This window comes from Canis aureus, chromosome 11, assembly GCF_053574225.1.
Source record: "Canis aureus isolate CA01 chromosome 11, VMU_Caureus_v.1.0, whole genome shotgun sequence".
Classification (NCBI taxonomy): Eukaryota; Metazoa; Chordata; class Mammalia; order Carnivora; family Canidae; genus Canis; species Canis aureus.
The window spans coordinates 29114197-29125837 of NC_135621.1; the positions used below are offsets into that span (position 1 = coordinate 29114197).

The 11641-nt window shown below is 58.5% G+C and overlaps 1 protein-coding gene across 3 annotated transcripts in view; it reads left to right on the top strand.

Moving 5' to 3' along the window:
* Positions 1–10531, top strand: part of KCNJ4 (potassium inwardly rectifying channel subfamily J member 4) — a 27536-nt gene extending 17005 nt beyond the window's left edge. For 2 of the 3 annotated variants that reach the window (XM_077914525.1, XM_077914523.1), the window contains exon 2: positions 8680–10531. In XM_077914525.1, the coding sequence (XP_077770651.1) occupies positions 8719–10065 (1347 nt within the window). In that variant the 5' untranslated portion in view covers positions 8680–8718 and the 3' untranslated portion in view covers positions 10066–10531. Of the gene's footprint in view, positions 1–8093; positions 8378–8679 lie in introns of all 3 variants that reach the window. The other variant, XM_077914524.1, reaches the window with a different exon arrangement.
* Positions 10532–11641: the final 1110 nt, after the last annotated feature.

Genomic DNA, 11641 nt, shown 5'->3' on the forward strand with positions numbered 1-11641 from the left:
TTGCCCTTTGTGGCTGAGGAGGGACAGCATCCCAGTGAAAAGAGGATGTGGGGCCGCTGGCCTCATGTGGTCTGGACTGGCCAGGGCTAACTGGGCAGCTGTGTTAAAACTCCTCTTCTCTTGGCTTCGGTCCTGCTGTCCTGCTGCTCTTTCTCCATCGTCCATGTGCAGGAGATGCTCAGAGGCTCTCCTCCCCAGCATTCCTGCCCCAGGCGGCTACACCCACTTCCACAACTTAAAACACCGCCACAGGTGGTCAGCGTCACATGTCTCCGCCCAGACCTCAGGGTCTGAGATGCTGTGGACTTCTCCACCTGAACATCCCATGGCCACCACATGATGGGAACCATCACTCCCTAAATCTGGTCCTCTTTCAGTGTCCCATTGTTATCTGTCCCCAGCACCCCTCCTCCCAACTGCCCCCTGCAACCCGCTGCTACTGCACCCCACATGCTCATCCCTTGGAGCCTGCTTCAAAGCCTCTGGCTTGTAGGGGGTACCACACCTGGGGCCCCAGCACCTCTCATTCCGTGGGTGCACTAGGCTCGGTCAGTAGAGGCCTCAGGATCCACAGGAGCCAAATCGAGGAGGATTTTGTTTTTTCAAAGTAGGCTCCACGCCCAGCATGGGGCCCAATGTGGGGCTTGAACTCAGGACCCTGAGATCTAGACGTGAGCTGATGTCAAGAGTCGGATGCTTAACCGACTGAGCCCCCCCAGGCACCGTGAGGAGGTTTTATTTTATTTTATTTTTTTATTGATTTATGATAGTCACACAGAGAGAGAGAGAGAGAGAGAGAGAGAGAGAGGCAGAGACATAGGCAGAGGGAGAAGCAGGCTCCATGCACCGGGAGCCCAATGTGGGATTCGATCCCGGGTCTCCAGGATCGCGCCCTGGGCCAAAGGCAGGCGCCAAACCGCTGCGCCACCCAGGGATCCCGAGGAGGTTTTATTTCTTAAGCCTGGTGCTGAATACACAGGGATTATTGTATTATTCTTTATTCCTATTTGTCTTAAAGATTTCACATGACAATTGAAAAGATCAAACTAGGCAAAACCCAACTGCCTGCCCCCCTGTTTCCTGTGGCCTAGAGGGCAAAATCCATAATCCTTCCCACCCCCTACCTCTGAGGCCTCCTCCTGAGCAAGTTTGCTCTCCATCTTCTTGCTCACGTCACTCTCACTAACTGGACTTGCTGCACTTGACATGCGAAACTCCTTCTGGAATGTTCTACACCCCAGCTTTTACACAGACACACAATTCTCCTCACTGACTCGACTCCCAGTCACTACTCAGGGCTCAGTTTAAATGTCACTTTCTCAAAGAGGCCGTAGGGGACCCCCACCAAACCAGAGCCCCGTGTCCTTTCCCTTACATCATGCCAAACTTTTCCTTCAAGCAGCTTACCACAATTTCTGACTGCCCAGCTATGCAGATGCTATTACGTGTACACTGTCTCTCCCCAGCTGATCCGTAAGTTGGGTGAGTCTATAGCCTGGGTCTGACCCACAGCAAGGGTGCCATGCATAGTAAGTGACCAAGTGACTCTGGAGGAAGAATGAGCAGCAGACCAGGCCCCGAGAAGCCACAGTGAGGCCCTTGGGGATTGAATCCCACCACCAATGAGAGAGCTGAGGTTGTTCTGGAAAATAGAAGCCTCCAGGGATCTGCTCTCACCTTCTAATCCCTGTGTAGAAGAAGGGCACAGGTGTTTGGGGAACAGTCCCTTTGGTGGGACTGTCGGGCCAAGAGAGGTGGCTCCTATGGGGGTGGTGAGCTCTCCGTCAGGGCAGGAGCCAGGTGCTGGCAATGCAGTAAAAGGCACGTCTGCAGGTTGGAGCAGTGACCCTTAGGTCCTGTGGCTACCAGTTCTTGCCATTTGGCCACGACCAGCAGCCTCTCTGGACATTCTGGGGGAACTTGCTTTCTAAGCCTGTTCACCTGCTGGCTGAGTGGCTGGGAGGGAAAGTTGAGAGCTAGGGTGCAAAGCTGGAAGCATGAGCCAGTCCACCCCACATTGCTCCGGGCCTCTCTGGGAACCCAGTCTTCTGTGTGTCTGGCTCTAGAATCAGGGACCATGTCCTGGCTCCAGGTTGCCCTATGACAACTGCCCTATGCCCAGCTTCTCCTTTCCCCAAAGGTCTGATTTGACAGCCTGGCACATAGTAGGGCTTGATAAATGTTTACTAAGTGGAAGAAACATGCAACGTGACAGTGTTTCTTCAGGGCAGGAGAGTAGAGTGTCTACTGAACGTGCTCTGGCATTGACTGCCTGCGTCTAAATCCTGGCTCTGCCACTAATGGGCTGTGTGACCTTGGACAAGTTGCTGAACTTCTCTATGCCTTAGTCTTCTGACTTCTAAAGTAGTGATAATAATGGTAACTTCCTCTGAGGTCACGGTGAGCATGGCAAGAATTGATCAGTGTAAAGCACTCGGAAGAGCGCCGGCACAGAGGAAGGACACGCTAAATGCTCTGAGTGGATTTTGCAATGTCACACCGGTGGCCAGTGGGGGAGGGCCTATGGCGGGGAGGGGGGCGCAGTGGGATTTCATGGTCCAGAAAAGTGTGAGGGAGGAACAGGGTTCATTGAGCCCCCACTATGTGGCCTGCATGTCTGTGACAACTGGCAATCTGCATCAGGCCCTCACGACTACCCTGCAAGGTAGGCATTACCATGTTCCTTTGCAAAGGAAGACACTAAGGCTCACAGAGGTCAGGGGATCTGCTGGAGCGAGGCGGGACCCATCCCACTTCTGGCCCAGTCCTGGAATGGGATGTTGTGGCCACTGCCCTCACTCAGCTGCTCCCAGGACTGGTGTTGGAAAACAACCCGGGTGGGGCCATGTGATGGGTGCAGGGCGGGCTCTGGGGAGCTGCCGCTGAAAATCAGAGGGAGGAGGAGGGCAAGGAAGGACTGGTCAGCCCTGGGAGTGATTTGTACCACTTAGCAATCACTTACTCTGCACTTGGGCATGTGATGTGCATGATCCCATTTTTTCCTCATTACAGTTTTATGAGGTAAGGGCTATTGTGAGCCCCACCTAGAGATGATGAGGATAGGGACCAGAGAGGCTAAGTAATGCGCCCAAGGTCACACAGGCAGAAAATGGTACAGAGTCCAGGGTTGAAGCCTCTGCAGCAGGAAGATGGGGGTTCTTGAGACTCATGAAGACCTGGGGTCTGAGGAGCAGGACAGGGGCCTCCAGAGGGCTGTGGGCAATGTCCCCCATGGCTAGATCCATCTTCAGGTCCCTTTTACTCTTTGAGGAGCACAGCTCAGCTGCCAGGCCTTGAGTCCTTTCTCACCCCATGCAAAGCCCTGTGCGTGCGAGCTGAGTGAACACTCACCCAAACCAGGCCCCAGACAGAGTTGGAGGAGTGGCCGGCCCCGGGGTCCTCAGGGGACTGAGGAAGGGAACAATGGTGCTAATTCCTTCCTGGGTACACTGAGTCAGCCCCTCGGCCCCACCTCATCTCTATTGCCCTGTGCGTGCTCCTTCTGGTAGAGGAAGGGTCAGCCTCCCTGTGCAAGCCCCAGGGGCTTCAGAGATGAAAGGGACTAATCAGACTCAGGAACACCCACCCACAGCTCCTCTGTGCTGGGCACCTTGTTTCATTACATCTTCCTGCTCTCCTGCCAGGGAGCAAATCTGGTCCCCCATTTTGCAGATGGAGAGAAGGAGCACCTGGCTGGAGCAGTTAGTGGTGAAGCCAGGACTTGACGCTGGGTTTCCCAGACCCCATCCCCCGTCCTGTGTCGCCATCATCATCATCATCACCACGACCACCACCACCATCATCTGCATTCCACCTGCAAAGCCCAGTGAAGCCCTCAGCCCGGGGTTTCTGTTCCTACTGGTTATCACACTTGCCTCAACAGGGGTCTGGTGATGTAGGTACTATCACCATCGTGTCCACTTTGCAGATGAGGAAACTGAGGTCCAAAACTGTCACTAGGAGGTGACAGAGCTGAGATCAAGAGCCACGTCTTGCCACCCAAACACAAGGGCTTCGCCAGTGTGTTCTTTTCCCACAGTTGAGAAGGAGCCGAGTGGTGCAGACAGGCGGTGAGAGCCTAGGGGCTCAGAGGAGGCAGGGCTGTGGCTGGCGGTGCAGCCGGGGAAGATTCAGAGACCGGAGGGGCTGGGGCTGGGCCTGGGGGGCTGCGGACAGACATGGGGGGATCTGGATCCGAGTTGAGCAAAGGGAGCCCAAAGCCAGAGGCTGGGGACCAGGGTGAGCCGGGGACCTGGAGCCAACCGGACCTGAGTGGGAGCCGCTTCTGCTGTGTGACCCCCATTTTCATCCCCACTCCCCAACCCCCAGCCTGTGATTTTTCAGCTGAGAAGAGAAATAATAACCCTGTTTGTTGCTGTGGTTGGTGCTTAATAAATACTTGTTAAATAAACAAAGGGTTGCAGTGACGCTTCAGTGAGACAGACCAGGCGGTGCCTGGCAGGGAGCTGACACTTCCAGAGGGTTCCTTCCCCGAGAGCAGCCACAGAGCAGGACAACAGGTTCAGCTGGCCCCAGGGCTGAGCAGTGTGACCTCGGGCAAGTCACTTCACCTCCCCTATTGTCCCATCCAGTGACCATGACATGCATCAAGGCCCTACAGTCTGACTTGGTGTCCCTACATGTGGCCTTCTGCCCCTTTTCCTGCCTTCTAGAAAGCCTGCATGGCCCCGGTCTTAGGAAGGGCTGCCCCTGTGGGCTAGAGGCCAGGGTGACATGCCCCTGCAGCCACTAGTGATTTTCCCATGAGTGGGGCAGGTGCACCCAGGGAGATTTGACCTCACAGCCTGCCAGGGTTGCTGGAGTCCACTGGGGCTGCTGTCACTTTATCAGCTTTTCTTGTATGAAGGGTGTTATGGGCAAGGAGGGGGCATTTGGTGTCACCAAATCAGAAGGAAAACATAGTGACAGGCGTGGGGTCTTTTCCTGCCTCCTCTGGACCCCTGGCAGGCAGGGCCTCCAGCCCCACTCAGGGAGGAGCAGGTTAGCAATGGTGCCAGCAAGTTGACAGCCCTGCTGGTCACATTCACTATCTCCTTGAGGCCGGAATGTCCTTGGCTAGCTGCTGCCTCCCTGTGCCACAGCCCTGCTCTTGGCCTCAGTTTCTCTAGTTATCCAGTGAAGTCTGGACTAGGGGCTCCAGATTTTGGACATTTACAGCACCGTAAAATTAAAGGAAAAAAGAAAAAAGCTTGGTAACTGGCACAGCATTGCCAATCCTTCACTTTGCCAAGAAAGGACATTAAGTTTTTAAAGGCAGCCAGCATCTCCCATCCGTATCATTTCCCCAAAGAAAGAATGTTTACCATGAAAGGAGTCTCAGGATGCGCTCAGAATCCCGGATAGTCCCGCAGAGGAAGCTGGCCAGGAAGGGGAAGGTCTCGTCCAAGGTCACCCCGAGAGGCAGTGAGAGGGGCCGGGCCTCCCAGAGCCCCTGCCGGAGGAAGTGTGCCGAAACCGTGTTCTTCTATGTGTTCGTTTCATGGCACACTTGTTGCAAGAGGATGAGACCGGCTCCCTGCCTTCCAGAAAAGTATGGTTTCATTGTAGACATGATCCAGGCACCAGTACAACCAGGGAATGCGCTCTCTCCGACAGAATATCTATATTCAGAGGAGGTGATACCCATCTTCTACGGTCTGTGCCCCATCTTTCTACACTTTGCCCTTGAGCCCTTGGGCCTTTGCCAGGAAGCCCCGCGTGACAAACAAGGGAAAGAAATCCTGGCTGTCTCCCGGTGGTTGTCACATGAAAGCACGATGCCAAGCTTCATACTTTTCACTTTCTGGTCGGGCATTGTGTGGGTCAGCCCACGCGCTGAGGGGTGAGCCTCTCATTCCTGCCGAAGGAGCGAGCAGTGACAGGATTGCTCACTTATTTGGACAGGGCCCCCACCAACCGAGGGTCTTCAGGGGGACAAGCTCCATGCAGGCTCCTCCATGGCGGAGGGTGATGGGTCGGGGGGCAGCTTTCCCAAAGGCCCAGGAGTGAGCATTTGGGACCGTGGCTGAGCAGAGCAATGGGCAGAGGGCCCGGAATATCGCAGGGGCTTGAGAACACCGCTGTGACCAGGAGAGGAGACGCATGGGTGCAGGACAAGCTGTGCCCTGCTGGGCTGAGATGTGAGGCTGGAGGGGATGGGGTGATGGGAAGGGAGGGTTGGGGGTGAGGGTGGAAGCTGGGATGGGGGGTGTTGTGTGGGGACATGTGGAGCATCGGGCTCAATTTGGAGCCTGGGGCTGGGCTCATTCTGCCACTTGCCCTCAGGAACGGGAGAAGTAGGCAGTGCCGGTGAGGGAGGACCAGCAGCCCAGAGTATGCGGGGACCATCTCTCTTATGCTCACCTCCTGGAGAGCCCTGTAAAGAGCCTTCTATGGCATGGGATGAACCCCCCAGGTCAGGGCCAGTCCCTGTGGGCAGACCCTGGGTTCACAGCTGGCCTTGGGTGAGGCCCTCATACTCTCTGGGCCTCAGTGTCATTTGTCAAAGGCCAGGTCACCACACTTTGTCACTCTGTCCTTCTCCCTGGAGCCTGCGGGGGCCAAGCAGGTAGCCTCTCTTCTCTAGCCCCAGGCCCTATCCCGGGACTCCAGGGAAGAGGCTCCTCCTTCCAGGAGTACCTTAACTTCCCAGGAGCCCCGGCTCAGGGCTGGCCCACCCTGCCTCGTTCGGGGACCCTTAGCAAACCCATCCCAGGTCTGTGCTTCCTGGGCCTCAGATACAAGCTGAGGGTCTTGAAATTGGTGATCTCTGGTTCCTCCCGGCTCTCGTTCCTTCTGTGGGGCTACTGGAGGCATCTGAGACCGTGGGGCAGAGCAGAGAGGGAGATGTTTAGTGAAGGAAGACCTCCCTAAACACCAGAAGGGGCCCCTGACCCCCAATTCCTTAGAGCTACCACCTGGAGCCCTGGCTGTGAGGCCTTGGGCCCAGAGGGGTGGTGGCAGACAGGGTCTGGGACTCCCGGCCAAACTGAGGACCCCTTAAGGGCCAGCACTGCACACCCCTAGTTTGTCTGTTAGATCTTCAGACCGACGGGTCTCACTGGTCCTATTTTCCGGATGAAGAAGCCGAGGCTCACGGCAGCCAAGTGACTTGCCCACGTTACGCGGTGGATGAAGGACTGCAGTGCAGGACTCCGGGGCCCAGGGAGCACAAGCCGGAGGGGGGGAGGAAGGAGCCGGGAGGGGGGCGGGGGAGGCGGGGGGCAGGGCTCACCCCCCAGGCCTGGCCCAGGGAGGGAGTCTCTCCCGGGAAGAGGGGAAGAGGCGCAGGCAGGCACCAGGCTGTTGATCTCTAAATTACAGCGTTGGCGCGCACCGGTTGCTGCGGCAACGGAGTTGTCCTGAACGGGGAAGTGTATAAACATTGCCACAGATGCACAATTAGATCAGGAAGAAGAATAGAACAGAAAATAGAAACTTCCAGCCTTATATAATTCTGGGCCAAAACGTTACCGGGCGCCCAGGCCCCGGCCCAGCCCCGCCAGCGGCTGGGGCCCTGGGCAGCACCGAGGGCCTCTCCCTCCCGGGCCGTGGAGGGGAGGGGGTGCGGGGAGGGCTGCCCCCCGTGGGCCCAGCTGGTGCTCCCACCGCCCCCACTGAAACACAGCTGAGGAGGCTGACAGGCAAACCCTGCCTCTCGCCAGCTCCCTCCTGCTCTGGAGCCGCGCGAAGGAAGGCAGGGGGGTGACTGGCTTTGACCAAGCACCTACTACCTCCTGGGTCCTGCGAGGTAGGCTTTGAGCCCCCGATTTTACAGGTGAGGGGAAGTGAGTCTTCTCAGGTGTCACAGCCAGGCAGCGGGTGTGCCTGCCTCCCGGCCTCCGCACGTGGGCCCACGGATGTTGACAGCACCTGGGGGCAGGGGGCACCGAAGGTTAGACACACCTGAGTTTGGATTCGCTCAACAGCTAGCTGTGTGGCCTTGGGCAGGTCACTTCCCCTCTCTGAGCCCTGCTCCCTCACCTGTGACGTGGGACTAGCGATGCCTCCATTGGAGCCAAAGTGTGGGGGCTCCCCCTTCCTCCATCTCAACCACTTCCATTGGCGTCTTCACCCACTTCTGTTCCCAACAGGACCGGGGACAGGACGGGAACCCACATGGGGCTACGGGGCCCAGCACAGTCTCGTAGGACTTTCCACAATGATGGAAATGTTCTGTATCAACTCCGTCGGAGATGGGAGCCATTAGCCACAAGTGGCTACTGAGCGCTTGAAATGGGGAGAACTGAAGTTAAAATTGTATTTAATTTTAAGTAAACGCACAAAGCCGCAGGTGGCCGTTGGCCGCTCTGTCGACAGCACGGGAGGACGGCCAGCCCCAGAGACAGCCAAGAGGGCAGCGGCTGAACCCAGGGAGGTGAGCAGGGGCCAGAGCGGTCACGGCTCCCTCCGCTCAGGGCAGGTGGGGCAGGTGGTGGAGCCGAGACGGGTACCGGGAGGCTCCCCAAACAGGGTGGGGGCCATGGAGGCTCAGAGGGGACAGCCGGTGGCCTCGGCTTCTGGCCCTTGGAGGCGCGGCTCGGGCCCCCACGCTCCGTCCCGCGGTGGGAAGCACCCCGCCGGCCACATTCTGTCCCCGGGCCCAGGAGGTCCTGCGGCTTAGGCCCGGCCCTTCCCTTTCTGAGCCGGCATCTCACCTGTCGGGCTTCTCCTCCCCAGGCCCTGCGTCTTCCCAGGTGACCACGCCGGCCTCAGGACATGCACGGACACAGCCGCAACGGGCAGGCCCACGTGCCCCGGCGGAAACGCCGCAACCGCTTCGTCAAGAAGAACGGCCAATGCAACGTCTACTTCGCCAACCTGAGCAACAAGTCGCAGCGCTACATGGCGGACATCTTCACCACCTGCGTGGACACGCGCTGGCGCTACATGCTCATGATCTTCTCCGCGGCCTTCCTCGTCTCCTGGCTCTTCTTTGGCCTCCTCTTCTGGTGTATCGCCTTCTTCCACGGCGACCTGGAGGCCGGCCCGGCGGCGGCGGCGGCGGCGGCGGCGGCGGGGGCCCCGACGGGCAGTGGCGCGGCGGCCCCGACGGCCCCCAAGCCCTGCATCATGCACGTGAACGGCTTCCTGGGCGCCTTCCTGTTCTCGGTGGAGACGCAGACGACCATCGGCTACGGGTTCCGGTGCGTGACGGAGGAGTGCCCGCTGGCGGTCATCGCCGTGGTGGTCCAGTCCATCGTGGGCTGCGTCATCGACTCCTTCATGATCGGCACCATAATGGCCAAGATGGCCCGGCCCAAGAAGCGGGCGCAGACGCTGCTGTTCAGCCACCACGCGGTCATCTCGGTGCGCGACGGCAAGCTCTGCCTGATGTGGCGCGTGGGCAACCTGCGCAAGAGCCACATCGTGGAGGCCCACGTGCGGGCCCAGCTCATCAAGCCCTACATGACCCAGGAGGGCGAGTACCTGCCGCTGGACCAGCGGGACCTCAACGTGGGCTACGACATCGGCCTGGACCGCATCTTCCTGGTGTCGCCCATCATCATCGTCCACGAGATCGACGAGGACAGCCCGCTCTATGGCATGGGCAAGGAGGAGCTGGAGTCGGAGGACTTTGAGATCGTGGTCATCCTCGAGGGCATGGTGGAGGCCACCGCCATGACCACCCAGGCCCGCAGCTCCTACCTGGCCAGCGAGATCCTGTGGGGCCACCGCTTCGAGCCCGTGGTCTTCGAGGAGAAGAGCCACTACAAGGTGGACTACTCGCGCTTCCACAAGACCTACGAGGTGGCCGGCACGCCCTGCTGCTCCGCCCGGGAGCTTCAGGAGAGCAAGATCACCGTGCTGCCTGCCCCGCCGCCCCCGCCCAGTGCCTTCTGCTACGAGAATGAGCTGGCCCTCATGAGCCAGGAGGAAGAGGAGATGGAGGAGGAGGCGGCAGCCGCTGCTGCCGTGGCCGCAGGCCTGGGCCTGGAGGCGGGCTCCAAGGAGGAGGCGGGCATCATCCGAATGCTGGAGTTTGGCAGCCACCTGGATCTGGAGCGCATGCAAGCCACCCTCCCTCTGGACAACATCTCCTACCGCAGGGAGTCTGCCATCTGACCTCCAGGCCCCGCCCTCGTCACTTCCCACAAGAGCCTCTGCCGGGGGGTGGGATGCCAGGACACCCCCTCCACACTCAGGACAGAGCTGACCCTGGCCCCATGGACCTCCTGGAGGGAGGTGGGGGCTTCAAAGACTGGGGAACCCCTTCCTATTGACTCCAGAGCCCAGGCCTGGGAAGGGCCCAGGATCCCCTCTGCCCTGTCAGCCTACCTACTGGCATCTCGGGGACCCCAGACCCACCACCCTTTTCCCACTGACACTTCAAGGACGTGCCCCCTTTACTCTCAGAACCTTGGGGAAGGCGGCTGGACTGCTGGGGGGTGGGCATCATGGGGTTCTGGGGTGGGCAGGGGTTAGTGTGGGGGGAGGGAGGGCGGGGGTGCGTTTCTTTTGCATGACTGTGACCTGTTGCTCTTGACTTTCTTTTGTAAATATCTATAAATGGAGAGATGGAGGCACCAAATCCACCTTCTGCCATTTGTACCTGCAGGATGAGGAGGTGCGGTCCCTCTCTGTGAACCCCTCCCCCTCCCGGCCCAGTGAGCCTAGCCCCTTCCCCCCCCCCCCCCCCCCCCCCGCCCAGCTGGCTGGTCCCCAAAGCCAGCCATCCTGGCCCCTGGATGGTGTTGGGTTTGGGTGCAGAGGTGGGGCCCCAAGGGGCAGGACGAGGACCATCCCCTCCCTGTGGTCCCTCCGGATCCCCGGGGTCCAGCCCAGATTGACAATGGAGTTTGTAACTATATATTTTTAATAAAGTATATGGTCCATTAGGGGTAGGCTGATTGAAGATGACAAGCGGAAGAGAAGAGATAGAGTGAGAGAGAGAGACCAACATGATGTGAGTGTGTCTGTGTGTGGTACGTATGTGTCCCTTTCTGAGACACTGACCCTTGGAGGGGACTTTACCGCCTGCCATTCTCCTTCCTGGGATCCAATGGGAGAGATCCCCAGCAGGCTTCAGAGGACCTGGGCTTTGCTACTTAACAGCTGTATGGCTGCCAGCAAGTTGCCCATCTGCTCTTGGCCTCAGTTTCACCATCCGTAGAATGGGATGAGCCACTGCTCCCTCCTGAGAGATGATGGGCAGGAAAGCCCTGTGTGGATGTCAGCTAACCCTCTGTAACCAGGGGGAAGTGGGGAAGGCCTGCCTGGTTACATCTACACACAGGCACACACTCCAGGCTGGGCTGATGAATTTGCCCTCAGGACACTGGTGGGACGCTGGGAAACCTGGTCCTAGTCAGACTTGGTCTCCATTTCACTGTAGGTGGGACTTGGGGTGAGTCCCTCCATTTCTCTGGGCTTCAGTTAGCCTGTGCTGTGCAACAAGCCACTCTGAAACCTAGACCACAGTGCCATATTCTTTCTGGAGCTTCTGTGGGTGGATTTGCCTGGTTTCTCTGGGCTCCCTCCAACAGCCATGGAATGTCAGGTAGGCTGTACCATCCAAGATGGCCCCACCCATCAGGTAGTTGGTCTGGCTGTCAGCCCGGGCCTCCCTTCTTCCAAATTCCTTCATGGCATCTCAGGGCAGCAACCTAAGAGGCACGAAGGCAGAAGCTACAAGGTCTCT